At 35.7% G+C, this 27,084-nt stretch overlaps 2 protein-coding genes across 2 annotated transcripts; one reads left to right on the top strand and one right to left on the bottom strand.

Moving 5' to 3' along the window:
- Window positions 1-1,987: 1,987 nt before the first annotated feature.
- Window positions 1,988-4,054, bottom strand: LOC121430993 (galanin receptor 2a-like). Its single transcript, XM_041628445.1, has one exon. The coding sequence runs from the start codon at window positions 3,788-3,790 to the stop codon at window positions 2,726-2,728; it is 1,065 nt and encodes a 354-aa protein (XP_041484379.1). The 5' UTR covers window positions 3,791-4,054; the 3' UTR covers window positions 1,988-2,725.
- A 7,512-nt stretch (window positions 4,055-11,566) lies between these two features.
- On the top strand, window positions 11,567-26,953 carry LOC121431247 (palmitoyl-protein thioesterase 1-like). Its single transcript, XM_041628757.1, has 10 exons — window positions 11,567-11,736; window positions 16,259-16,368; window positions 16,942-17,069; window positions 18,279-18,349; window positions 19,532-19,619; window positions 21,239-21,253; window positions 22,695-22,785; window positions 23,373-23,471; window positions 23,925-23,996; window positions 26,757-26,953. The coding sequence occupies exons 1-10, from the start codon at window positions 11,631-11,633 to the stop codon at window positions 26,877-26,879; spliced, it is 903 nt and encodes a 300-aa protein (XP_041484691.1). The 5' UTR covers window positions 11,567-11,630; the 3' UTR covers window positions 26,880-26,953.
- Window positions 26,954-27,084: the final 131 nt, after the last annotated feature.

Raw genomic sequence — 27,084 nt, 5'->3', positions numbered from 1 at the left:
ATGTTGGATCGGGGGGGGGGGGAGATGACCGCATTAAGGTGACGTCAATTTAGGTATTTATTAAATCGGAGTAATAAAGGGTATTGGAGTTAGGATCCACCCCCCCCCCGCCCCTCAGTCTTTTTTTATACAAAATCATTTTCCCCCTTTTCTTCCATGTTCATGAAGTTTAAATTTGTTTTCCCTTTTTCTTATTTTTTTCTCTCTATTTGGGAGGGTGGAATTTTTGACATGATGCACTATTCGGGAAAGTGTAAAAGAACGATTTAAGCGAGCAAAAATAGTCATTTTTTTAACGTATCATTTTTTTCGTACTTGGTTGGTGTTTAAAAAGTCAAATTAGCCAGATATTTAGATAATTAAGGATTATTTTATCAATTTAGGATTATTTCGTTGATATTATAGGCCTTTAAAGAGATCTATAACGATATGCAAAGATAATTTTTTCAAACCCAAAATGTAAAATTTAGAGTGGCCCCTATCCATTGATAAAGAGAGAATAAGTTAATAGAGGACCACACCCTGAGGTGTTAAAATTACACCCTAGAGATTAAACATAACACCAAAGAGTGTAAATGTAACAACAAAAGGTGTTGTAATAACACCTATAGGTGTAAAACTAACATCACCAATTTAACACCGGTATAAAATAACTGGTGTGGTCCTCTATGTGCACCGGTTAACACCACAGTTTTCGCTGTGCAGCAACGCCAAAATCTATAATGCATGTTTGTTCAAAATACTTTCTACATATGACGTTAATTACATAAATTCATTGTTTTCTTGACAAGTTGGTGTGTTCGCCTTCGCTTACAAAGGACATTTTGAAAATTTTATGTAGAAAAAATTATGACACTGGTGGATTTCCGTAGAGTTACGTTAGATTGGATCAGTCGTAACTCTTTGTAAGACGGGGCCCTGCTGTGTAAAGGTATTGAATTTTAAACCTTGGATTGTCATTTTTCTTTCAAGCAATCTGCTTATGATGACACTCCTGCAAATTGTGTTTGTTATAATTTTGTAGTAGATCACAAATGTATAAAAACATATCTGTTATCAAAATTTTACGTATGATTCATGCCTAAAACAGTTAATGTATTATGTTTGTTATGATATGGAAAAATGTATTATACAAATGATATTATGAATGTATAGAAGAAAACAATAAAATCAAAGCAACTTAGCAACCACACGCACACCCACTCTATCACCCTCTCACCTCACACACACACACACACACACACACCCTCACTCACAGTATAAGCACGGTTTTTTCTGACCTTATTCATGTCAGACCAAAGACCCGTCTCACAAAGATTTGCAATTGTTCCAATCAACCACAACTATGGAAAGCCAGCAACGTCAACTTCTAATATGCATGTATCTTCAAAATATTTTCTAGATAATGATGTATATTCATACATTCACAGTTTTCTTGACAATTCAGCGTGCTTCTATTGTGTCCAAAGGACATTTTGTAAATATCCTGTAAAAAAATTATGACACTGATGGAACTCTTGTCAGACAGAACAATGGTCTTACCTTGTGTGGATTTGAAAATGAAATATCGATGAAATAATTTCCTTAAAGTGATATGCTAACATTGATTTGACTTTAAAAAATCTGAGCTAGATCACACTTGTCACCTGTGTCTGTGATTCGTTACAAAAATTAAGCCAAGAAAAAAATTGCGTCCGAAAATTATTATTTAGTGCTTCAAAAAGTGAAATATTAAGTGACCGGAAACACCATCTTAATCTCATCCCATACACTTATGTGTTCTACTTAAGCGTCTTCAAGACACATAATTACCAAATTGGGGTTTGCCTTGTATCTTTAGCTTGTTTCAGGGTCTTTTGGTTCTAATACATGTATTTGTACACATGTTTCATCTTAGTTTGAGAATTCTCTAAATCGGCTGCTCACAAAGTTAAATAATACCTTTAAGACAAACTAATGCACAGATAAAACTTGATTAAAATTCTATCATTGAATAAAACGATTGAGTATATATTTTAAAATGTTTCATTATATCAACAGTTAAATGACGAAGTGAGGGTCTAAACACATTCGCGAAACCTTACGTCATACATGAAGTGCTTTTTTGTTGCTCTCATACTATTCCTGGGGCCCGTTGTAGAAAGAGTTGCAATCAATTTCAACTCTAAAAATTTAGGCGCAACTTGATTTCCAACCAATCAACAGCGCGCATTTTGGACTTGCGATTGATATTTTGGCTTGCGTTTAAAAGCAACTCTTTCTGCAACGATGTAGAAATGATACATCTCATGTCTAAAATAGTCATCTTTTGTTAATAGGTCAATGTGACACTTTAATACAGAAAGGGATTATAGAAATGAAAAGAAAAAAATGCAGTCATTGTAACATGGTTCACATGGATCAGATGTGTAATGGATATATAATTGAATGGAATTCAGCCTATATGACTATCCAAATACTTGAATCATGTAAAAGGAGAATATCTATGATAAACACTTATTTACTTAGTTTAGATGAAGCTTACGACATGCGTTTGTAGTACTGCATTTTGAACTAATTCTTTATACAAACAGTTCTTCTGGTGTATTTAAATCTATTCCAATTATCTTGGTAGTTGTCAGTGTTGCTTAATTGAAATATCCCTCTCGGATCCTGAGAATGAGAAAGCATACCAGAACTAACCAAAATATATTATGATATCTTGGGAATAATGGGATTTCACACATCATCCCCTATAATTGGACGTTGCTGTCAGACCGGTTGATGTAGTTGGTCGTCTATCGGCGCTGAATGAGAGATCTGTCAGAGGATCCGGAGATCCTTCCATTCCTCTGCACAACAGAAGATCTTTAACAGCCTGGCGGAACGAAGGCAAGCACAGCGAGTAGATGATGGGATTGGCCGTCGCTGCATTCAAGAATGCAAGGTTGACGAAGATCCTGTAGGCTTTGGTTCCGGTGAACTCATCATCCAGGACACCGCAGTTGTAAAGCAAGAAGGCCAGTTGGTCGGGAGTCCAGAGGACCATGAATGCAGCGAAGATGAAGATGAACATCCTGGTGAAACGCCGTCGCAGCATATCAAGCTGCGTCGATTGCCTCTTTAGAGATTTATCACCTTCATTTACGTCCTTGATCACACTCCTTCGAAGAACGATCAAAACCCTTACACTCGTGTACGCCATTATGAACAGAGGACCCAAATATTCGATCAAGAAAATGAAAACGCCGTTGATTCGTCTAGAGCGGGTCGATGGAATTGTGGAGTTGCACCTGCCACATCCATCTATGGAATGGAAAGCGATGGTGGGAATATTGATGACAGTAGAAGATAGCCATATGACAAGAAACGAGTACTTCACATGGTGCTTCTTGATCCATATCCTGTAGTAGTACGGATAGACAACGGCGAGGAAGCGTTCCACAGAGATGGTAGTGAGAGTGTACACCGACGCAATGAAACATATCCACGCCAAGAACCTCGACTCCAGGATCCGACAGTAGAACTCGCCCGCCGCGTTATGCGGTACGTTCACAAGCTCCGGGACCGGAATGAGAAATACTGCGGTCAGAAGGTCCGCGGTGGCGAGTCCAATGACGAGGCGATTGGTCTCCGTTAACCCGCCGCCACTTCGCGATCCTCCTTGGCGAATCTTGATGAAGATGACGAGGGAATTGCCCACGACTCCGATGATGATGAGGAGGCAAAGGACATAGTCGAATCGGGGAAACGGATCTCCAATGAGTGTCCACTGGTCACTAGTGTTTGGAAAGACGGTACAGTTTGCCATTTTGATTGATGTAAAGGGGTGTATCAACACGGATTTGGGCTGAAGACAGCTTCAGTCCTTGCTTCGTCGGTTGATCCGATCGACTGTGTCTTGGTATTCTCCGTCGTGGGTTTCTCTTTACACAGGGAGTGAAAGGAAAAACTGTGGAGTGTTGAAAAGAACGCGGAGTGAAAACAGAAAGAATGCAAGATGGCAAGGGAGCAGATCTACTTGCAGTCGTCTCATCGCTCCTTTAGCCTACTGATTCGCCAAGTATATCTTTTCAGAGCTGCAAGTGATTAACGTCTTGTGAAATTAATATGAATAATCATGCTCGTTAAATGCCGATATTCTGTAGGCTATTAACTAATCATTCCAACACAACTAAATTTTAGCAGAACTTCCGATTCAATAACAATTAAAATGATTAATTCAATAAAGGAAGTTCCTGTTAGTATTGTAAGTTAACCGCATGATCATTAATCATTTTGTCCAAGTTTTTATTTTCTATCAGGTCTTTTATCTACTTTTATTAGTGAAACAAGAACTTACACAGCAAATATTGAGACTGAACTTGTAAAAGTCATATAACAAAAAAAAACCACAATTGATTCGATCGCGCGGGATGTCGTTTCTGATGTTAAAGGGGAATCCAACCCAAATAAAAAAATTGCTTGTAGAGGAAAGAGGAAAATCAAAAAATTGATAGGCGATAGTTTGAACAATATCAGACAAACATGAAGTTGTGAATATTGGGAATCACATATACCTAAGGCTATGGAGATTTTGAATCGGCAACAAATGTGATGTCAAATCAGTGATGTAAGGCAAGGACTACTCTTCCATGTACTCCAATACATAAAATGACTAAATTTACATTTTTCAAAAAAATGTTTTACTTCAAATCATATTCTTATTTCATGCAATCAATGCAATCGATCGTAAAAAAAAATGTTCTCCGATGATTGAGCTTTGTGTTACGATTTTCTGGGTCCTGGTCACATCACTGAAAAAAAAATCGAAGTACTAAATTTTCCAATGAGTTGAGAACTAATAAGTTGTTTTCTTGAGTTTTTAGGATCTATGGATTTTCATTCTAGCTTTCTTTCTTTCTCTCTCTCTTTCTTTCTTTTTCGTTTTCTTCTTCTTCTTCTTCTTCAATCCTTCCCTCTTCCTCCTTTTTGAGTTCGGATCGTGACCGTAACCTGGATCCGCTACCTGTTATTATGACGAGCATGAAACCGATACTCTTCCAAATAAAATTTTAGACGGGATGGGAAAGCTTTGACATATCAGTCTCATCAATCATGTCAATGATTGAGAAACCAGGGGCCCGTTTTTCTCGCAACTGTTGTAACTTTGCCATTAAGGCAACTACCTTGGTAACAGGGCTCAGCAACCAATAAATCAAGGTTACCATATAGCAGTTGCCATAATGGCAGAGTTCACAGTTGCAAGTCGATCAAACGGGGCCCTGGGACTTGGAAATTAGTGTACATCATTCGAAAGTGTAAATAGAACACTGGGGTGACATTCGTAATTCCGAAGGTTCGTATAGTCCGAAAACGCAATAAGATTCGTTAGCCCGAAGGTTCGTTGGTCCGAAAATGAAATAAGGCTCGTTTTTCCGAAAATGATGAATCATTTTAGTAACAATAACAGTGTTGTAAATTAATAAAATAGCAGGAAATTATGCAGTAATATAATAGCTTAAACGGAGGATGATACATTATGTTGTTGTGGTCAAAGCGTGTATTGCATCAAGATTTTGCGCTTGGATCAAACATCTTAATTTTTATCTTCTCTTAGTAATTGCTGCCTAATCGAGCAAATGGATTAAGAATATTGGGGACTGAATGTTCGTCACATGTGACCTCAAGATAAGGGGATTTTTTTAAACAGCTTCTGCTGGTTAAGATAAAAAAATTAATTCCCCGTAGGTATAAAAATGTCCTTTTTTCAAAAGAGAAAATGCCTTTCAAAGAATAAAATGCGCCCTTTTCGAAATCACATTCTCTCTTTGAAGTACAACATTATGAAATTTGCAGGTTAGAAAATCACTGTATTTGCTCGCGCTTGTAGCAAGGAACTCCTTTTTCTGGTAATAAACATGCTTAGAATGTCCAGTTTTCTGATATAAAGTTCAAACAAGAATTTTCCTAATGTTGGAATATCAGAATTTTTCAACTCGCACTTTATGCGTCAATTCTTTGGTTAGAACATCATTTTTATGATAAAGAGAACTGCTCAGAATGTTCAATTTTAATTTCTTATTGAAATGTCCAAAAGTTTGAGCTTGCGATTAGCGATCGCAACATCTCACGCGGGATGCCATTTTGACAGAATTGCCTAGTTAGCCCCAGAATAAAAATTGTCCAAAAAGTGAGTTTTAGAACTTCAGATTTGATATTTTATTTCCAAACCGCGTAAAAACATAAATGTATAATAATAATCATAAAGTAGTTCAAAAAGAATTTAATTGCTGAACTTAAAACACACAACGGCATCACACAGATAATCCTATGGTGAAAATATCACCAAAAAGGCCCATTTTGACATATTATGCCCCCCAAAGGAAAATACGCTCTGCCGCGCACATGCATTCCCATCCTCATAAAAATTGAAAATGAAACGGTGTCCCCCCCCCCCCGAACATCAAGGTATAGGCAATTTACGTGTTTCGGAACTACGAACCTTTAAGTATACCCTTCGGAATTACGAAGTGTAACCTACACAGTAAAAACGCTGTTTAAGATTTTATACAACGCTGTTTACTTTATGAACCTTATACTTAACCGTTTAAACAATGTTTAATTTATTGAAGAATAGATATTGAAAATTAAACTTTGTTGCTTAAGATTTAAATACTTGTTTAAACTGTTTAAGCAATTACTGTAATGTTCATATAGTAAACAGCGTTGTATATTTGTTTTTACTGTGTAAGACTAAACCTTTCATCAAACTCTTTGGTATTATCATTGAATCGTGGGGCATACCGGGGACATAATATGCGCATGGGCCAGCATGAGGGAGCAGATTACACAGTATTAGGAATTAAATGGCCGCTAATTTTGGATCAAGTTGTACAACAGTCTGAAGAAATATAAATGTAGATGATCAGGTGTTATTATTCTTTTTGAATGATGAATATTAGAATAAATAATTGGAGGGTACTTTTTTTTAATTGTTAACTTTATTTTCAGGGGTTTCCGGTGAAACTGAATAATCCTTCACTTATGTCATTTTTTCTTTTGTAATACATTTAATTCGTTTATAGCTAGGTGACTCAGTTTTATTTATTTTTATTATTAGTTATTACTCTTTCGTTTTTATTTATAAAAAGATCAGTTTTGGGTATTCAGATTATCTGTATTTAAAGGAAAAAATAAAGAAAAATGTATCATAAATTTCCTAACATGACCTAACCGCTATGGTTCACTGACTAATATATAGTTGACGAAAAAACTTATGCCTTCAATTATCATCAAGGTCTGGAGCCCCCCCCCCCCTCCCCCACACACATACACACCAACAACATAATAAAAGTAAATAAAGGAAGAAGAATTATACTAGAATAAGTTTATTTTTAAGCGGAGTTCATTCAGTATCAGAAACTTCGATCTCGTCAACAAAGACTGTTGATTATTATGAATGTTAAATTTACGTGTCTTCATTTCAGTGCTCGCCGCCTACATCATGATATCATGGAGCTATTAAATCTGATATGCAAAAATATACATTTTTTTTTATTTTTTGACGTTTTAAACTTTCGTTTAATTTCGCAAAAAAGGTATATTATGCACATCCTGGTCGGTATGCATATGAGGGAACCTAGCTATTCCCACTTATTTTTTATTCATTATATGAAATGTCTTATTTTTTCTCATAATGTGGAATTGTCATCATTTTTGTAAGTTTTTTTTAATTCCTGACTAGATGCTCAATATTTTCAAATCTGTAAAAATTGAAATATTTTCAATTCAAAAAATAAATTACACAATAGAAATAAGTGGCATCAACATTCTCTCTCATTCGCATATACCTGTATGAGTTTTTCACGTTTTATGACAATGTTTTGTATAAAAATGAATGCAACTAGGCCTATTAAATTTCAGTGCATTCTTATACTCGATGAACATTTCAACGTTATGATCGCAGGAATTGTTTCATGTTATTACTTTTTATCCTTAAAAATGTTCAATGTTTCACCCTTTTATAATTCAACTGATAAAACTCTATTGTTTGTGATCAGAATGAACTAGCTGACGATTTCCATTAAAAAAAGAAACAATCATAAAATACCTAAGATTTAAGGTCATTTCGACGAAAACATATTTGACAAGCAAAAAAAAAAAAAAAAAAAAAAAAAAAAAAGGTCATCTCGTCCGAAAACGCACGTTTCATTCACATTTTGAGTGATATATTTCTCAGCATCACCAAAGACCCAAAATAGTAGGGGGGGCATTTGATATTGTGTTCCCCCCTACTATTTTGAGTAGGGGGACACGTCCCCCCTGGGATTTCCGCCCATGCCGGAAAAGCAAAGAAATACATAAGAAATACATTTAAAAAAATAAAATCCATATACGAAAAATGATTTTCTTTATTTTTTAGGTACACATGATCAGAATCCTGCAATGGTTTTGCGAATAGAAAATTTGCACAATCAATCCATTTTTAAAATGTTTTCATTTATTTTATTTTAGATAACGGCCTTAAAGGTTACACGGTCACTGCAAACTTAAGAAAAAAAAATAATATTAACAAACATCAAAACAAAATTTAAAACAATAAAAATGCGGCGATCGTGCGATTGGCTGCAGAAATCTCAGGAGATTGTAGGGAGGAATCTGCCCCCAGCTCAGCTGTACGTGATATATAAGTGGATCCAAATAACCCGGCTCTGTATATATTGGGGGATAATGAAAATCCATTTTTATGATATCTAACTAGATTTTGACATTGACATTCAGGAAACGATAAAGGATCTCACTTTTTCTCTCCATTTGTTTTGTTTACGTTCCTCTTTAACCCCGGGTATTAACTTTCTAAGCAGTGGCGTAGCTAGGATTTTTTTCCGGGGGGGGGGGCACTGGGGGTCCTTGCTTTTTCAGGGGGGGCACCGGCCATTTTTCCGGTGAGTGTGTATGTGTCAACAAGGGCGGATCCGACTTTCGCCAATAGGGGATGGGCCCGAATTTATCTTCACCTATATCAGTCACTTGTTAGTTTTATTCTTATAAAACAACATAAACATGAAATAATCTCATAAGCCTTATAGAAAAGTGCGAGCGCGAAGCGCGAACGATTTTTTGTCTTACCTGCGAAGCAAAGTGAGACTATAGGCGCCGCTTTTCCGACGGCGGCGGCGGCGGCGTCAACATCAAATCTTAACCTGAGGTTAAGTTTTTGAAATGACGTCATAACTTAGAAAGTATATGGACCTAGTTAATAAAACTTGACCATAAGGTTATTCAAGTATTACTGAACATTCTATTAGAGTTTCATGTCACATGACCAAGGTCAAAGGTCATTTAGGGTCAATGAACTTAGACCATGTTGGAGGAATCAACATCGAAATCTTAACCTGAGGTTAAGTTTTTGAAATGTCATCATAACTTAGAAAATATATGGACCTAGTTCATGAAACTTGGACATAAGGTTAATCAAGTATCACTGAACATCCTGCATGAGTTTCACGTCACATGACCAAGGTCAAAGGTCATTTAGGGTCAATGAACTTTGGCCGAATTGGGGATATCTGTTGAATTCCCATCATAACTTTGAAAGTTTATGGATCTGATTCATGAAACTTGGACATAATAATAATCAAGCATCACTGAACATTTTGTGCAAGTTTCAGGTCTCATGATTAAGGTCAAAGGTCATTTAGGGTCAATGAACTTTGGCCGAATCGGGGGTATCTGTTGAATTACCATCATAACTTTGAAAGTTTATGGATCTGATTCATGAAACTTGGACATAATAATAATCAAGCATCACTGAACATTTTGTGCAAGTTTCAGGTCTCATGATTAAGGTCAAAGGTCATTTAGGGTAAATGAACTTTGGCCGAATCGGGGGTATCTGTTGAATTACCATCATAACTTTGAAAGTTTATTGGTCTAGTTCATTAAACTTGGACATTAGAGTAATCAAGTATCACTGAACATCCTGTGCGCGTTTCAGGTCACATACCAAGGTCAAAGGTCAATGAACTTTGGCCGAATTGGGTGTATCTGTTGAATTACCATCCTAACTTTGAAAGTTTATGGATCTGATTCATGAAACTTGTACATAAGAGTAATCAAGTATCACTCAACATCCTTTTCGAGTTTCAGGTCACATGATCAAGGTCAAAGGTCATATAAGGTCAATGAACTTTGGCCATGTTGGGGTTTTTTGTTGAATAACCATCATATCTCTGTAAGTTTATTGGTCTAGTTCATAAAAAGTGGACATAAGAATAACCATGTATCACTGAACATCTTGTGCGAGTTAGAGTAGTATTCAAAGTCAGCACTGCTGCTATATTGAACTGCGTGATGCAGGTGAGACGGTCAGAGGCATTCCACTTGTTTTTTTTTTACTTTAATGTATTTTTTCCTGAAATTTAATTTTCTGGGCAATATTATGTGTGATCCTGAACAAGATTCGTATGTACCCCCAAGCGCTAACATAAATTTTTATCAACTGTTCTAGCATTATCGAAAAGGGACCTGTTAAGGACTGCTTACAGTGAGTCACGAAGACGGTATATTATTTCAATAATGCGAGCGCGAAGCGCGAGCAAATTTTTGTGCATTCCGACCTAAAAAAATGGTCATTCTAAGCACTTTTTGTATGAATTAATAGGATAGGTATGTAACTAAATAATTGATGCGAGCGCGAAGCGCGAGAGGAAGAAAATTGAGATATTTAGACCTAATTAAAGCGGGACACTCTATTCATATTTTGTAAGTCATAAATAGGATATAGTCAATTGGGTATCATTATTAATGCAATCGTGAAGCGTGCATGAGCAGACAATTATTGATATTCTGATGTAAAACTGGATAATTTAAGTACATTTTAAATAAAGAACATGCACGCTATCACGCATGTTTTATATTTAGACATAAAATCTGGGCATTCTGAATACATTTTTTTAATGGAACATTATAGAATACACGTAGACAATATGAACTTGGCAAATCAAACAATGTGACCACGCAGCGTGAGCTTAAAATGATGATATGTAGACCATAAAACAGACATTTTACAGAGCACTTAAATTTGTAAATGAAAAAAAAAATGAAAGCTCGATGTCCGAGGTAAAATATGTTTTGCATATTGACTTCAAAACTTGCTCCACATCAGCGTATTGAGCAAGATATGCATCCCATCGTCATCGAACAGGCAATTATGGCGCGAAGCGCCAGCAAAAATTTTACATAGTAACATGAAAAGATTTTTTTTAATTGCAAGTCTTCCCCTCACATTATTTCATTCACTCGTCTTCCTCTTATTTTCCTCTTCTTTTTCTTCTGTCTTTCTTCTTCTTTTCCTTTTCCTTTTTTTTTTTTTTTTGCTCTGCCAATTTTTTCGGGGGGGGGGGCACCTGGGGGGGCACACCAAATCTCAGATGGGGAACTTGCCCCCCCCCCCCCGTAACTAGGCCACTGTTTCTAAGTCTTGGAACTTTGGGAATAAAGTAATAGTAACCAAGCACCATCGAGCTCCAGCATGAAAAATAAAAGTTTCAGTGCAAAAAGCTCACGGTCACGTGATTTGATCAGTCATGTGATGATATAATTTTAGCATCAGCTGACCTCTGTTGCGGTGTTTTCTTTGACTATTTGATTGCACTTGCCTACTAAAAATGGAGCTGAAAATAATTTTGTCAGCAATATGTTCTGTAGTTTTTGTCGGTAGTGTAAGCTGCCATTCTAATTCATCATTGCCTCTTGTCATATGGCATGGAATGGGTAAGTTGTCGTGGTATTTTGTCACTCATACTCATTCATTTTCAGTTTGTTTCATGTTTGTGTCAATTCTGTATGTAGTCCCATGTATTCATTTAGAAGTTTGCTTTCCTGCTGCAAATGCAAGCGCAGCAATTCCCTTCGTTTGGATTTTAATTCATACATAAAAACTATTAATGGATGCTTCCTTTTCAGACGAAGATGATGAAGAATCGTAGACTAATATAATCGAAGGGTAGAAAAAGTATTAACATCATAAAACAATCTTTTTCAGAGTCAAAAAAGAGCTGAATATTTTTTTTCTTACAGTTACACGATTCTCAATTGTTATTATTTTGTTAGACAGGAATACCCGTCGTTTCTGGGGATTTATTCAACAATTTCTGACATTTTACTAGTATCATCCCCTAGCCAGGGGCGTTGTAGGGAGTGAAAGTTATATACTGTACGTAGATCACTCCCCACTAACGCCAGGAATCACCGTACATGCCTTTGCGAATCGGACAGGATTACCCATGGTGAACCTAGACCTAAATCACCAATTTTAGTTATAGTTTTTCGCCCAAAGTCATGTACATGGGCAAGTTTTATGTTTACCCCCATTTAATTGTATTTTTTAAAGTTTTCATTAAATAAATAGTCGTAAAATTGAAAGAAATTAAGAGCAATAGCGTTCACTTACCCCCGTCTGTTGACGAAGCCATTTTGATTTCTTTTGTTATGATACCTAGATACACACGCGTGCAGAGCTGCAACTTAGATTTAAAAAATACTTGCATTTGTCAATAAAAATAACGATTTGTAAAATATTTGTTTCGGTTGAAAAATATCATGAAATAATTTATATGATATTTATCGATAAAAAAAAATATTTTGCGATTCCTGATATCTATCGGCAGATGCAAATATTTTTTTAATTCAAGTTGGCGGTCAAACTGCCAACTTGAATTTAATAAATTATTCATGAAAAGTGGCCGGCGAAAGTTAGACTCCGCCCCATGACCTTTACGTCACACATATACCACGTATACAGTGCCAGGGCGAGCAAACGTTGAAAAGGAAAAGAAAATTAATATTCATAAGCCTGACGTAAAAGAGATGATCTGATTGGCCAACGGTTTCGATAAGCAGTTGACCCGGAAGTTCATCCTACCTCATATGTTTGTGTACATTATCGACTTCGGAGGAACGAGTGAATTGGGAGCTACACGACAGCCGAGGAAAGTCACTGTTTTTTTTTCCTTTCAATTGAATTTTCACCACTTAAATGCAAATAAAAGCCTAGAGGAAATAACAAGCTGCATTTTGGTAAGCTTCTTTTTATATATTGTAATTCATTTAAGTAAATATTCGATGAGCCCCGCCGGGGGGATTTTGCGTTGTACCTCCCCTAATGGCGGGGAGACGCTAGCGAGCCGTCTGTCGACGAGGAGAAATTAAAAAATTAAAAAATGTTAAAAAACTCCTCGAAACAGACGGCTGCCAGCTGTCTAGAAAACTGTACTTTACCAATGTTTACTTGCGACTTGGACACCAAATTCACTCCCAAAATGGCAGCCAAAATATGAGATATTTACAAACGAACAGAGAGTGCATCAACAATTTACGAATGTGATATCGATATTGCTTTCGATATTATGCGATTTGCTCCACATGCGAGATAAACCGCTACGATCACAGGTAGCAGATGACATTCGATATATCAAGACATTAACAAGTTAATAACGATAATGACGTCATTCAAGATGGCAACTTGCAAAAAAAAGTCAGCTCAGGTGAAAATGTCTTAGATGAAAGATTTCTCGATCATCCAAAGATTTTTATCAATAACTCCGGTCCAAGGTACCCAATTACTTATATTTCCTTGATAATGGAAACCATGAAATTGTAAATTTTGCTTAAAAACAGTTTTAAATCGCGACCTTTAAAACGTTAGTTCACTTATGCGTTGGCTGTACGGATGGGCCTCCAAGCTCTTCAGTCTATGTATTGGTGAGTGGAGAAACTGAAGCTTTTTCGCAAAATGGTGATATGCACAATTCAGTGTGTGTATTTGATTTTTGTCAGACGTGTATCAATCAGATATGATTATTTACGTCTGGGACCGACCTTTAACGTCACCATCCGAAAGACGTGACCAGGGCTCAAATGAGACAGTTGATGGTGTCCTTCATTTACTATTTCTTTTTTTTTTGTCTCACCTGCATAGCAGAGTGAGATTATAGGCGCCGCTTTTCCGACGGCGGCGGCAGCGTCAACACCAAATCTTAATGACCGACGATTAAGTTTTTGAAATGACAGGATAACTTAGAAAGTATATGGACCTAGTTCATGAAACTTGGCCGCAAGGTTAATCAAGATTACTGAACATCCTGCCTGAGTTTTATGTCACATGACCAAGGTCAAAGGTCATTTATGGTCAATGAAATTAGACCATGTTGGGGGAATCAACATCAAAATCTCAACCTAAGGTTAAGTTTTTGAAATGTCATAACTTACAAAAAATATATGGACCTAGTTCATGAAACTTAGACATAAGGTTAATCAAGTATTACTGGACATCCTGCATGAGTTTAATGTCACATGAACAAGGTCAAAGGTCATTCAGGGTCAATGAACTTTGGCCGAATTGGGGGGATTTGTTGAATTACCATCATAACTTTGAAAGTATGTTGGTCTAGTTCATAAAACGTGGACATAAGAGTAATCAAGTATCACTAAACATCCTGTGCGCATTTCAAGTCACATTACAAAGGTCAATGAACTTTGGCCATAATGGGGGTATCTGTTGAATTATGGATCTTACTCATGAAAATTGGACATAAGAGTAATCGAGTATCACTGGACATCCTGTGTGAGGTTCAGGTCACATGATCAAGGTCAAAGGTCATGTAAGGTCAATGAACTATGGCCATGCTGGGGGTATTTGTTGAATTACCATCATATCTCTGTAAGTGTATCGGTCTAGTTCATAAAACGTGGACATAAGAGTAACCAAGTATCACTGAACATCTTGTGCAAGTTTCAGGTCACATGACCAAAGTCAAAGGTCATAAGGTCATTGAACTTTGGCCATTTTAGAGGTAATTATCAGATTGCTGTCATAATATTCAAAGTTTATAGATAAAGTGTATTTAATGTGGATATAGTTGTAATCAAGTATCACTGACAAGTTTTAGGTCACATGATCAAGGTCAAATGTCAAGGAACGTAAAATTGTACATATGAATGGTGTTTTTTTGGGGGGGGGGAATAATTATAGTAGTTTTCAAAGTCAGCACTGCTGCTATATTGAATCGCGTGATGCAGGTGAGACCGCCAGCCTTTCCACTTGTTTATTGTTTGATTCATACAATATTTCATTTTTTACATCGACAATACGGACTAACTTGACTGAACCATATAATATCAAATAATGCTAATTCCACATGTTGAGGGGAGGTATTAATTGTTGTTTCACTTGACAATGAGGAGAAAATTAGAATATGTTATAAAATAAAATACAAAAGTAATAGTGAGTGGATGATCAATGTCATCAATCCTCATTTGCCTACCGACCAGGATGTGCATATAATTGTTTTGTGAAATGAAGCAAAACTTTAAAATGTCATAACTTTCTTATTTTACATACAATTTTGATGGAATTTTCAGTGCTTTGCCTGTTTGATTTTCCTCTTTTTATTCAAATCAGCATTTTGTTGCGGTGGACTTTATTTAAAATATAATCAGCTTACCACCTTTAAAAAAAAAATGCTGGAAAAGAGTGAATTTTGATGACAAACTGATCAGATCCGCCAGGTCAATCTTCGATCACTCGATCGCCATCAGCTACAGCTGAGTGGACAGATGCACCAGCAGATTGTCTGGCACGTTCATACGCTCTGCTGTAGCTGTGCTGACGGTGATCGAGCGATCATTGTTATTTTGTCTTTTTGTTATTACTTGAGTATTCAATCGGGATCTGCAAGACATTCAAACAGTACAAATTTTGCTATTCAATTAGCGATCAGCGGCAAGACATTCAAACCATTCAATCAATCAATGTTTACTCCCAGGCCTATCAAACACCCTAACAAGTAATGGTATAAATTTCTTTAAAACAAAGTTATTTTAGCTGAAACTAGCAACAATTATTTATGATTCATCGTATTCAAACAGTTCCCAACCATTTCTGTTGGAAACCTGGTTGGATTTTGTCAGAATAATCAACCAATTCATCAGAGAAAATGTATCTGAACTGGTTAATCTTATAAATTCCTCTTTTCATTTCAGATGTTCACTTGATAAATGAAGGCAATCCAACTATGGAAACAAGCTATGCATGCAGGATTTTTTGTTTTTCCCACTTGATTTATGATGACATTACATTTACATCTAATTTAGACTGCCTAATTCAAAGTTAAAAGTTGTTGAATCGCTCCTCCCTGAGATAGTGCTGTAGCGTATTCCTGTATCCAGTCCCTTATGTTTTTTCATGTTAATGTACGACTTGCATTTTTTTTTTTTCATTTCTTTTATCTTTCAGGTGACAGTTGCTGTAATCCACTAAGCATGGGAAGCATAAAGTCTCTGGTAGAAAAAAAAATACCAGGCATCTATGTCAACTCTCTTGAAATTGGAAGTAATATTATTGATGTAAGTCCATTAGAAACCAGGAATATGGTTGTGAATACAGGTCTCATGTGACAGTAACAATTATTTACATTTGCCACTCTTCACCAAGGAGTAGTAAATGGAAACCAGTTAGGAAGGAATTCCTTGAATGCTCAATACCTGATCAGGGTAGCTGTGCTAAATGGTATCCACTCGTCAATGTAAGTGGCCCCTCTGGGATTTAAGCACTAGTATATAAATGTATAGCATTTTTATTGTTTTTATTAGTATCGATTTCCAAATTATTATTAAATGTCAATAGAAATCTTGCCAAAGTTTGAAACTTCTATTCATACACAAGATCTAGAAAACTGAAAGGCAAAGTATTCTCATGACCCATTCAAATTTGTACATAGTATGCCCAATTCATTTGACTTGAGTTTTTGTGTTCAGATTTATGCTTTGATGTATTATTGGTTTTGGTGTAATATATGTACTAACATTTTGTGGACTATAAAGTTGTTTTGTTTGATTGAATGTCAACAACTTCATGACATTGATATTTTACCATTGTAATTATTTCTCCTTCCAATTCTCCCTCTATGTGTGTCTCAGGATATGGCCAATGGCTTTTTCATGGACGGCTTCACCCAAATAAAATATGCCTGTGACATCATCGCCAAAGACCCTAAACTCAAGAATGGATACAATGCCATTGGTTTCTCTCAGGGAGGACAGTTCTTGTGAGTTTCTCAACCCATTTTTATCCCCAAGTATGACACTTTATTTGGTATTTCTATGGATGGTGCACTAAGGTCAGACCTTAATATTACTAGAAATTCTGAGTAGATTCCTTCTAGCTGATCAGTTATTCCACATTATGCAACTCCCAAGAATGTTCTGTAATCTAATTGGTCCAAATATGATCACATGATATTCAGCGAATTGCACTATTGCATCCAAAATGCACTATCCTGCACTCTGACGTCATACAAAATGTATTATGCAACTCCCGAGAATGTTCTGTAATCTGATTGGTCCAAATCGGATCACATTTTATTCAGCGAATTGCACTATTGCATCCAAAATGCACTATCCTGCACTCTGACGTCATACCAAATGCACTATCCTGCACTCTGACGTCAGAGTGCAGGATAGTGCGAGGTTTGGAATTATCTAGAATTTAGATCAAATATAGCATTGGGGGGAACTCAGGAACATGGGAGGGGGGTTGTATAAAACAAACAATACATGCATTCTTGTGCATAGAGGACCTAAATAATGAACTCTATGCTTGACACATCAAATGGATATACCGCACTCGGTCCTGCGGACCTCGGTGCGGTATATCCATTGGCTCTTCTCACACATCGTTCATTCTTTGGCCCTGCATGCATGCGCTTCTGTGCATTATTCGAATAATGTGCATTTTCTTGCAGACTATGTATGTACAGTGTAAATACATGTAAAATGTATAGTACTGGATGGCCAATTTTTTTGTAGGATACATTTAGTACCTAGCAGCCTAAGAACATACATGAGGGTGACAGACAATTTCGCCCTAAAACTTCTCCCCCAAGCATGTTTTGGGGCGACCATTCATTTTAGTATTGCCCCAAAATCTGTAACAATCAATACTCAAGATTGTGGCAGAATGATATTTGCATTTAAGGTCTACTGAATAATTGCTTGTTTCCCCCCTACAAAGTAGCTCTAAAATGAAAAAAGAAATAGCTTCATGAAAATTACTGATTTCTAAAGAGTCAGTTTAAGCAGTTTTGTCCAATGGTATTTCTGTGAAAATACTGATCTTCTTACCAAAATGCTGATTTTCCGCCTTTAAAATATTGGATTATTCTTGAACAGGTTGACATCTGTGTACAAACATGTATATCATGAAGTTCTGTGCGATGATATTTCTTACATATATCATAATTTCTTTAACCCTGTAGGAGAGCTGTAGCACAGATATGTCCAAATCCTCCTATGAACAACTTGATCTCTGCTGGGGGCCAGCATCAAGGTAAGGTCTAACAAAACTTTCAATCGATTAAAAGCTAATTTCAGGTTTCCAAGTCAATCACAAGTCTTGCAATTTCTTACAAATTCTTAGTTAGAAAAGTAAAGGCTTGCTGGAAATGTTTGAATGGTGGATTAATAATAATGTTCATGTTATCTGCATTTGTTCTTTCTTTCTTATTTTTGTTCTTTCTTCCCTTCCTTCTTTAGTTCTTTCTTTTCTTCCTTCCTTCTTTTTTTTCTTTCTGTCTGTCTTGCTTTCTTTTTGTCTTTCATTCCTACATTTTTTTTTGAGGGGGGGGGGTAACAAGAAAGGAACCTTTTTAGGTTCGGACCAGTAAAAAATAAAAAAAACTGGGTATCTGCTGGTCCGACATGGATACGTTGGACCAATAGAAAAAAGGGTTAGTGTGGAGCCCTGTTATCTGGTATTGTTTTCATTGTAAATTGTTGAAAAGTGCTACGATATAAATGTGACGGATATTATAATGTAAAGTCTGTAGAACAGACTACGACAAAGATGGAGAGAAGCGAGACAATGGTGGTTCCGGAGAACTGACATGGATGTGTGAATGCCTTGTGAAATAAAGACGTGTACATATTGTACTTAGTTCTGCTATTAAACACAGAGGAGATGTGTACTTCATTGATGATTATTGATGATCTGGGCCTCGTCTTACAAAGAGTTACAATTGATCCAGTCAACTGTAACTATGGAAATCCATCAATGTCATCATTTATTTTGCAGGAAATTTCCTCAATGTCTTTTGTTCGCAAAGAACAGCACATTGAAATAAGAAAAGGATGAGTGCATGAATATACAGCATATCTAGAAAATATTTTGAACCAACATGCTTTTTAGATATTGATGTTGCTGGTTTTCCATAGTTGTGATTGATTGGATCAATCGCATGGATGTGTGAATGCCTCGCGATTGATCAGATCAATCACAACTCTTTTTAAGTTTGGGCCCTGGAGAAGAGTTGGTAAATATCAATTAAAGGAGCCGCTGAATTTGTAACACAAATGTGAATTATGAATAAAAGTATTATCATTATATGTCTTTGATAAGAGAATTTAGACGAATATTACTGTACCTCAAATTTGATACAGCCACCAAAAAGTTAATCAATCTTCACGCTCCATGGAAAGTGAAATCATATCAAATTTATCTTGATATATCTAGGTGTGTATGGCTTTCCCAGGTGCCCAGGAGACAATTCAACCCTCTGTAATCTTGCAAGAGAGTTGCTGAACATGGGAGCTTATGACAAGTAAGGTTTAATCGGTTGTTATCATGTTATAGCATTTTGAGTGTGAGGAGAATTGATTGATTTTATCTCTGTGTGCAAAATAACCCCCTAAACAGGTTTTTCATGGGCGGCACGGGCCTTATTTACACATTTTGGCCCCAACAAGTTGTCGCCAAAATATGACCTCGGGGGAAAAAGCTTGGGGAAAAAAACATACCCTAAACACGTTTTGCTAGTCTTTAAAAAAATGCTTTTGGGGAAAACAAAACATACCCTAACATGACCCCGTGATTGACCATTGACCAGTCTTTCAAAACCACCCTTTTTTCTTGAGTCCACACGTGGACTGCGTCAAAAACTGAAAAAACACCCCTTTAAACGTGTTTTTTTTTGGTCATGCGCGTGTACAGCAATATATTTGACAGCCCCCCCCCCCTGGCTGAGCCCTGTTACCATGGTAATTGCCATAATGGCAAAGTTGCAACATTTGTAAGTCCCCATACCTTTATCATAATCAAATAACAATTGTGCCTTTACCATGCATCATCATCATCAATCCAAACTTTTTTAAATCCAGTTTTGTCCCCCTGAGGGGGGGGGGGTGCTTGGAAGTTACTTGGTCACACATGTGTACAGCAATATATTTGACTGCCCCCTGGGGGCTCAGCAGCCAATCAAAATCAAAGTTACCATGGTAGTTGCCATAATGGCAAAGTTACAACAGTTTTAATTCTTTATAAAATGGGCCCCAGGCGTTTGGTGATAAGCTCTTTTCTTTTTAAGGGGCCCACACCTTTTGTATCAAATCTTTTTATTTCATTGAATGTATTGCAAATAATGCTTTTATTGTTTTTACACATGAATTTTGAAATAAATGAAATGAAATCTAGAATGACTGAAAATTTGAAGTCATCAGAGGGTTTCTTAATATTTCTGCAGAGGGTGTGTGTCTCCTATAATTGATGGTGTGATTTTTACCATTGCATCGTATCATGTAGTAGTAGTAGTAGTAGTAGTAGCAGAAGTAGTAGTATGTACTGTAGCTTTGTCAACACTATTGATAACCGATATTAACCATGGTATTTAGGTTGAACAGTTCTAAAAGTGAAATAGCTACCTTGTATATTAAAAAAAAATCATAATTATCATTATAGTGGTAATAGCCATATACAACAACCACACAATATACATGTACCATATAAATGTTCCATGTCATTATTTTCTATTCAAGGTCTTAAGATTTTATTTTTGTGAAGAGAATTTGATATTGAGAGGATTAATTAATGTCCTTATGGGCACAACATTTACTAGTAGGGTAGGGACTTCACTCATTCTATTGTGGCACAAAGGTCAAACTTCTTTTACCACTTGAGTACCTCAATATCATCCTCTTGTTAAGCATGTTCATGAGTCGTTGATTTTTCTAAGAATATAAAGTGTAGAAGGTAAATTTTGAACTTATTTTACTAGAAGGATCCTTCTTTTTAGGAGATTCATAGACTGTTATGTATTTTATTATTTTTTATACAAAACTGTTTATTATTGTCCTCTTCATAGAACCATGAATGTAATCTCCATATCTGTTTCTCATTCTTGTTTTTGTTTTCATTTGGTACTCCGTTTTTCTCTCTTGATTGCAGATTTGTCCAGGAAAAGTGAGTACAATTTGCAATTATTTTTTTTTAGAGTATTGAATTATTTTGAATGGTGATATATTATGGTAATGTGTTTCATCATGTATGTACATGTATGTATTAATGACACAAAAAAACCCAAGTGAGAGCTCATGTACATGTATGTAAATATGTGCATGAGAGAGAGAGAAAAAGAGAAAGAGTGGGAGAGAGCCAAAGAAAGAGGAGAGAGAAAGGAGTAAAGAAGGAAGAGAAATGATAAGAGAAAAGGAAGAGAGAGAGGGAGAGATAGAGAAATATGTAGATACTTTTATGTGATATTTGATATATCTTTGAGCATCTCTCAATTAGTTTCAGTGCTCTGTTTGGAATTGTCATTTAAAGTTATAGAGTGACATAATTATTAGACTTAAAGTTTCCTTGTTTCATTATCAAAATATGTTGAGCACTACGTACATTAAGCTAATCAAAAAATTATGACATCACTTATAAACCGATGTTTGATCCCTTCTTTGTTCCCTCACGAGTTGATGATGACTGATGTTGATGAATCCAAATGCATGCATTTTGCTGCTTACATATCTCCTGTCTACACATGTCACAATACTCACAATCAGGCATAATTTTGCTTTACAAATTTGAATAGCATTTTTGGTCATAATAGAAAAGCTCTCGGCTAAGTAACGTACAGTCCTATGTAAAAATATGCTGTACAAATAATATGCATAGCAGTCTTTCAAAAATGTGGAGCAAATTGCAATTCGATACCAGGATAATTATTCCCTGCTCTCAACACTTGAACATCAGTCACATTTTGCCTACGGCGGCCGTTCGGCCAACCGGCAACGGCAGTTGCAACATTTTTTTACCAACTGCATATAAGTTGTTTGAATGAAATTGAATAAAATGTCTCTTTTCGATTTGGCCTCTGTAGAGAAATGTGACTAAGGTTTTAACAGTGAAAATCTACACCCACTTATAACCCTCTCTGTATTTTCGGTTACACTTCGTAATTCCAAAGGTTCTTTATTCCAAAGGTTTGTAATTCTGAAACACGTAAATTGCCTATACCTCGATGTTCGTAAAACCAAAAACGTAAAAGGGTTCGTTAATCCGAACATTTGTGGCGTTATTCCGAAGGTTCGATAATCCGAAAACGAAATAAGGTTCGATATTCCGAAGGTTCGTTAGTCCGAAAACGAAATAAGGTTCGTTGTTCCGAAGGTTCGTTAATCCGAAAATGAAATAAGGTTTGTTGTTTTGAAGGTGCGTTTGTCCGAAAACAAAATAAGGTTCGTTAATCATTACGTTTTCGGACTAACGAACCTTCGGAATTACAAACCTCATTTCGTTTTCGGATTAAAGAACCTTCGGAATTACGAACCTTCGGAATAACGAACCTTCGGAATAACGAAGCTTCGGAATTACGAATGTATGCACTTTTTTCTTCCTCCGGTTTTAGTTTGGTACAGGCACAGTACTGGCATGATCCTCTGAACGAGGCGGAGTATAGGCAATACAGTAGATTCATTGCTATCATCAACCAAGAAAATGTAAGTTCTTAAGATCTTTAGCCCCCCCCCATCCAAAACAACAGATACAGACTCACACACCTCCAAGCATCCTGTTAATAACCCCTCACATCCACATCTCCGCCTTATATTTTGCAGAAGTTGTACAATTGTTTGGGGTTTTTTTACTACTCTATCTATGTCATAATTTATGCAGTGTATATTTGTTTTTATAAGAGATATGAAATAAACAGCAGTGAATGACAATAAAATGGATTTAGATATAATAAGCGCAAAACATGCTGACATGCATGAAAACCTATTTGTTTTATATTTCATATACATGTATGTATTCATGTATGTGTTTTAAAGAAGATTGTTGGGACGTCATAAACTACAATGTATATTACATTCCTCTGTTTTATAAGAAATTTGAAAATTGATCAGACATGTATGAAGTCATGATTTTGAACAATTGTAATCTCAGATAAAAGTAGTCAAAATATTGCAGCTACAACCTCCTGTGTATATGATATCCTGTACCCCCCCCCCCCCCCCCCCTTTCCCCCAAGCAAAAAAGGTCTGGAGGGCTAATTCAGACATCCGCTATGTTTTTATTTTTTCTACAGAGTGTGAATGAGACATACAAGAAGAATTTGGTAAAGTTGAATAAGTTTGTGATGGTCATGTTTGGCAAGGACACAATGGTAGAGCCTAAAGAATCAGAGGTAAGAATTTTTTTTTATTGTATTCATAAATAATCAATTACAAGAAATCACAAAATTTACATAATTAGACATGATCGTAAACAAACAAAAATAAAACAACAACATTGATAAAGAAAAAGGAAAAGAAAGAATATCTTTTTTTACGTTTTTAATTTCTCATTTATATATCTTTTTTTCAAACTTAATGTTGACTATTTTTTAATGGAAATCCTCTCTGACACTATAAATCTATCATAGATAACTTAACACTAATTTCTTTTCATTAGTAAAAGTAAACATAACATCATATTTATGAATTTTGGCTACTTACAGAATAAGCATTAGAATTGTGAATGAGAAATCATATTTTGCACAATTTGGGATCTGACATGCATTCATTATTTCCATATCTATCTCATTTCATATACCTGCTTATTTCTGAATTTTCTTAATTTTTTTTTCATTCATTTACAGTGGTTTGGCTTCTATGTTCCTGGGAATACAACTGAGGTGTACACATTGAGAGAAAGCAAACTATACATCCAGGTAAAAAGAAATACAATGTAATAGAAAAATTTATTTAATGCCTGTATTCTCTATTTTCTACATGTTTTCTATCATAATTGCATTAGGTGAATCGCCACCTCAAAACCTATGATAAGTCGCCAGGGAAGGTTCTCTGTAATAAGACAAAATAGTACTTTGGTCTTCAAGAAATAAAAATCAGAAAATAGCATATCTGAAAGAATTTGTTATACTGTCAATTGCACAGTGTTCATATGTCATGTTTGAGTAAACTTCAAACCCTGTTTTCTCCATATCCTTCGAATCTCTCACCAAATTTCTTCTGCATTCGATCAAGTACTTGTGTCTGTTGTTGTTGATCAGTTGTGACTAGTTGTATATTATTTCAAAGCTTAGGATACAATTTTTGCAAGGACATTAAAAGTCCCGAAATTGATTTTTGGGTGACTTACAGTTGGTTTTGGTGGCAGGTCTTGTATTTCCTCCCTCATTGTTTTCAAATGATCTTTAGAACTTTGTTTGTTGCTGACCCTGCCTAACACTTTCATTGGTTTTCTGCTTTATTATAATCACTGGTAAGAGTAAACTATTTCCTGTTTTACTTGTCAAACCCAGGTTCCATGTTGATTTTAAAAGTGATACTGAACATGGGTTGAATAGGTAGCCAATTATCAGTTTGCGATAAAGCAAATATTAATTTTTCCCAAATTTGAAATGCAGAGTCTGTTCACCCTAGCAACCATATGCACGTAAATAAAAATAACAATGTGAGAGCTCACTATTTATTGATATAGGTAGATAGATCATGAACTACAAATAGACTATTAAACTAATAAAACATAATTTCATTTGAATAACTCCCTCAATTTGCATTTATGTCCTCGTTTCTTTTTTATTTATTCAATTACATTTCAATGTAATATATTGATACCTCAAATCTTGCATAACCTGAAGATACATTTCTTCATTAATTCAATTAATGTTTTATTGATACATGAAGGTGGAGGAGGATTTAATGGGTAATTGAAACCCTAAACTATTGAGATATATATATATGATTATTTCATGTCATAGTTTTGCTCGGGGCCTCCCATGAGATCATATTTACTTTCAATAGCACAGCACTCGTCTGTTTTCAGATCAAATTCACAATAATTAAGATTATATGAGTCTGAATAATTCTGTATAAAGTTTATGAGTTCTCTTTTTGTTGTGGCGATGCCTACAGTACTATACAGATACATGTATTGCCTACCTAGAGTATGAATATAACATTTCCTCTCCCCGACGGAGTTATATTTTTCCCAAGGGATTATATTTGCCAGAAGCGCGCAGCGCTAAGGGAAAATATCCCGAGGGAAAAATATATCTTCGGAGGGAGTTGAAGTGTTATTTATTAAAACGATAGACCAGGCAATATCTCTTATACTATATAGTCTATGTGGATTCGCCATCAGAAATTGCATTCATCATCTGGCTCAGACCCGAAATTCTTGCTACAGCTGCAGATCTATCTACGTCAAAATAGATTTTTTTTTTAAATACATCAAGCGCGTTCTTCATGCAGTCGACGCGTTAACATTAGCGCGTACATCAAATAAACTACCTTGTTACATAACTTGTATGCAGCGAGTGACGTCACCTTAGTGAATATAACTCCGCAATTGACAAATGCGATCCTCGCAGCTATGGTCACGTGATGGCGTATTGACCTATCAATGATTCGAATCTACATAACCTATGTAATATATGTATTTATTAATGTATTTCTGTATCACAAAGTGATTATTTTGTAATTTCTTACTATCTGAACCTTCTCTATCTCCATCTCTCTTTCATTCATACGTCACCTTTCTCTTTCACTTGTCTCTATCTGCATACTTCATTCCACTTATATTCTAATATTATGTTAGTGTTTATATGTAGTGTAAACTGTTCCTCATGTATTGTAACTTTAATATGAATTATAGTTATACTTGTTTATCAATATATTATATGCATGTATTATATATAACCTTGCGTATTGCCAGTGAAGGGGAGTTTGTCCCATTATTATTGGAAAAGTACCTGGGTTAATTGTACCTTCTCTAATTGATTATCAAATAAAGATGATTTATATATAGTTAATTATTTATTATATACATATGTAGACATAAAAAATACAAGTGATAACTTTATTGTAAGTTATGCAGCTGATACTTGAGTCATCTATTCTTCCAATAGTTACAAAAGTTTAGTGGCTGTTGAATGTTACAGCCATTAATTTTTTTTTGAAAAATTGTAAATTTATATGTATATATATTTTTCTATCTTTAGCATCCTCTCTTGGTACTTTTTTTCTTTAAAAAGCATGTTGATCAGTTATCTTCCAAATTTATGGTTTGGATATCAGACTGCTGTTAAAAGTGGTTTCATATCAAAATTAGGAAATATATGCAGATACAGTAATTTTTTTATTGGCACCTGATAGAAATAAATTTACCTGTTAAATCTTTGAATACACCTAATGAAACAGGTTTTCATTTCATCTACACCATAAGTTTTCAAGCATACGCAATCATATAATCTACAAATTAATTGAAATAGCAACAAATACCTTAGGGTAAATTGAAGAAAAAAAGTTAAAAATATATTTTAACAATCTCAGCAAATCTAAATAATTGCAGGACTAATCTGACCATTACCTCATGCTGAACATAGTATTCTGGAAATTTGACAGATTTCAGGTCATATCTGCCTATGACTCATCCCATTCTTTATATTTTTTTTTTCATTTTACAGGACAAGCTTGGCTTGAAGCAGATGGATGCTGACAAGAAGTTAGTCTTCCTCACAGCGCCTGGTGATCATTTGCAATTCACAGATGAATGGTTTGAGGCTAATCTGATTCCCTATATGAAGTAGATGACATTCCATAGATGTACATGGCGTTTGTTCGGTTAAGCAAAGATATTTGATTACTCGGTATTGATGTTTGTGTCTTACCTGAAAATGGCAAATAAAAGATATCTATGCAGGAGTGGGGTAAGGGGGAGGGGGGGGGGGCTACAGATCTTTGGAGATGGGTTCTTTTAAATGTGTGGGATAGGGTCATGTCTAGTGTCCCTAG

This window comes from Lytechinus variegatus, chromosome 17 (genome assembly GCF_018143015.1).
Source record: "Lytechinus variegatus isolate NC3 chromosome 17, Lvar_3.0, whole genome shotgun sequence".
In the NCBI taxonomy this organism is placed as follows: Eukaryota; Metazoa; Echinodermata; class Echinoidea; order Temnopleuroida; family Toxopneustidae; genus Lytechinus; species Lytechinus variegatus.
This window is presented reverse-complemented; position numbering and strand designations above follow the sequence as displayed.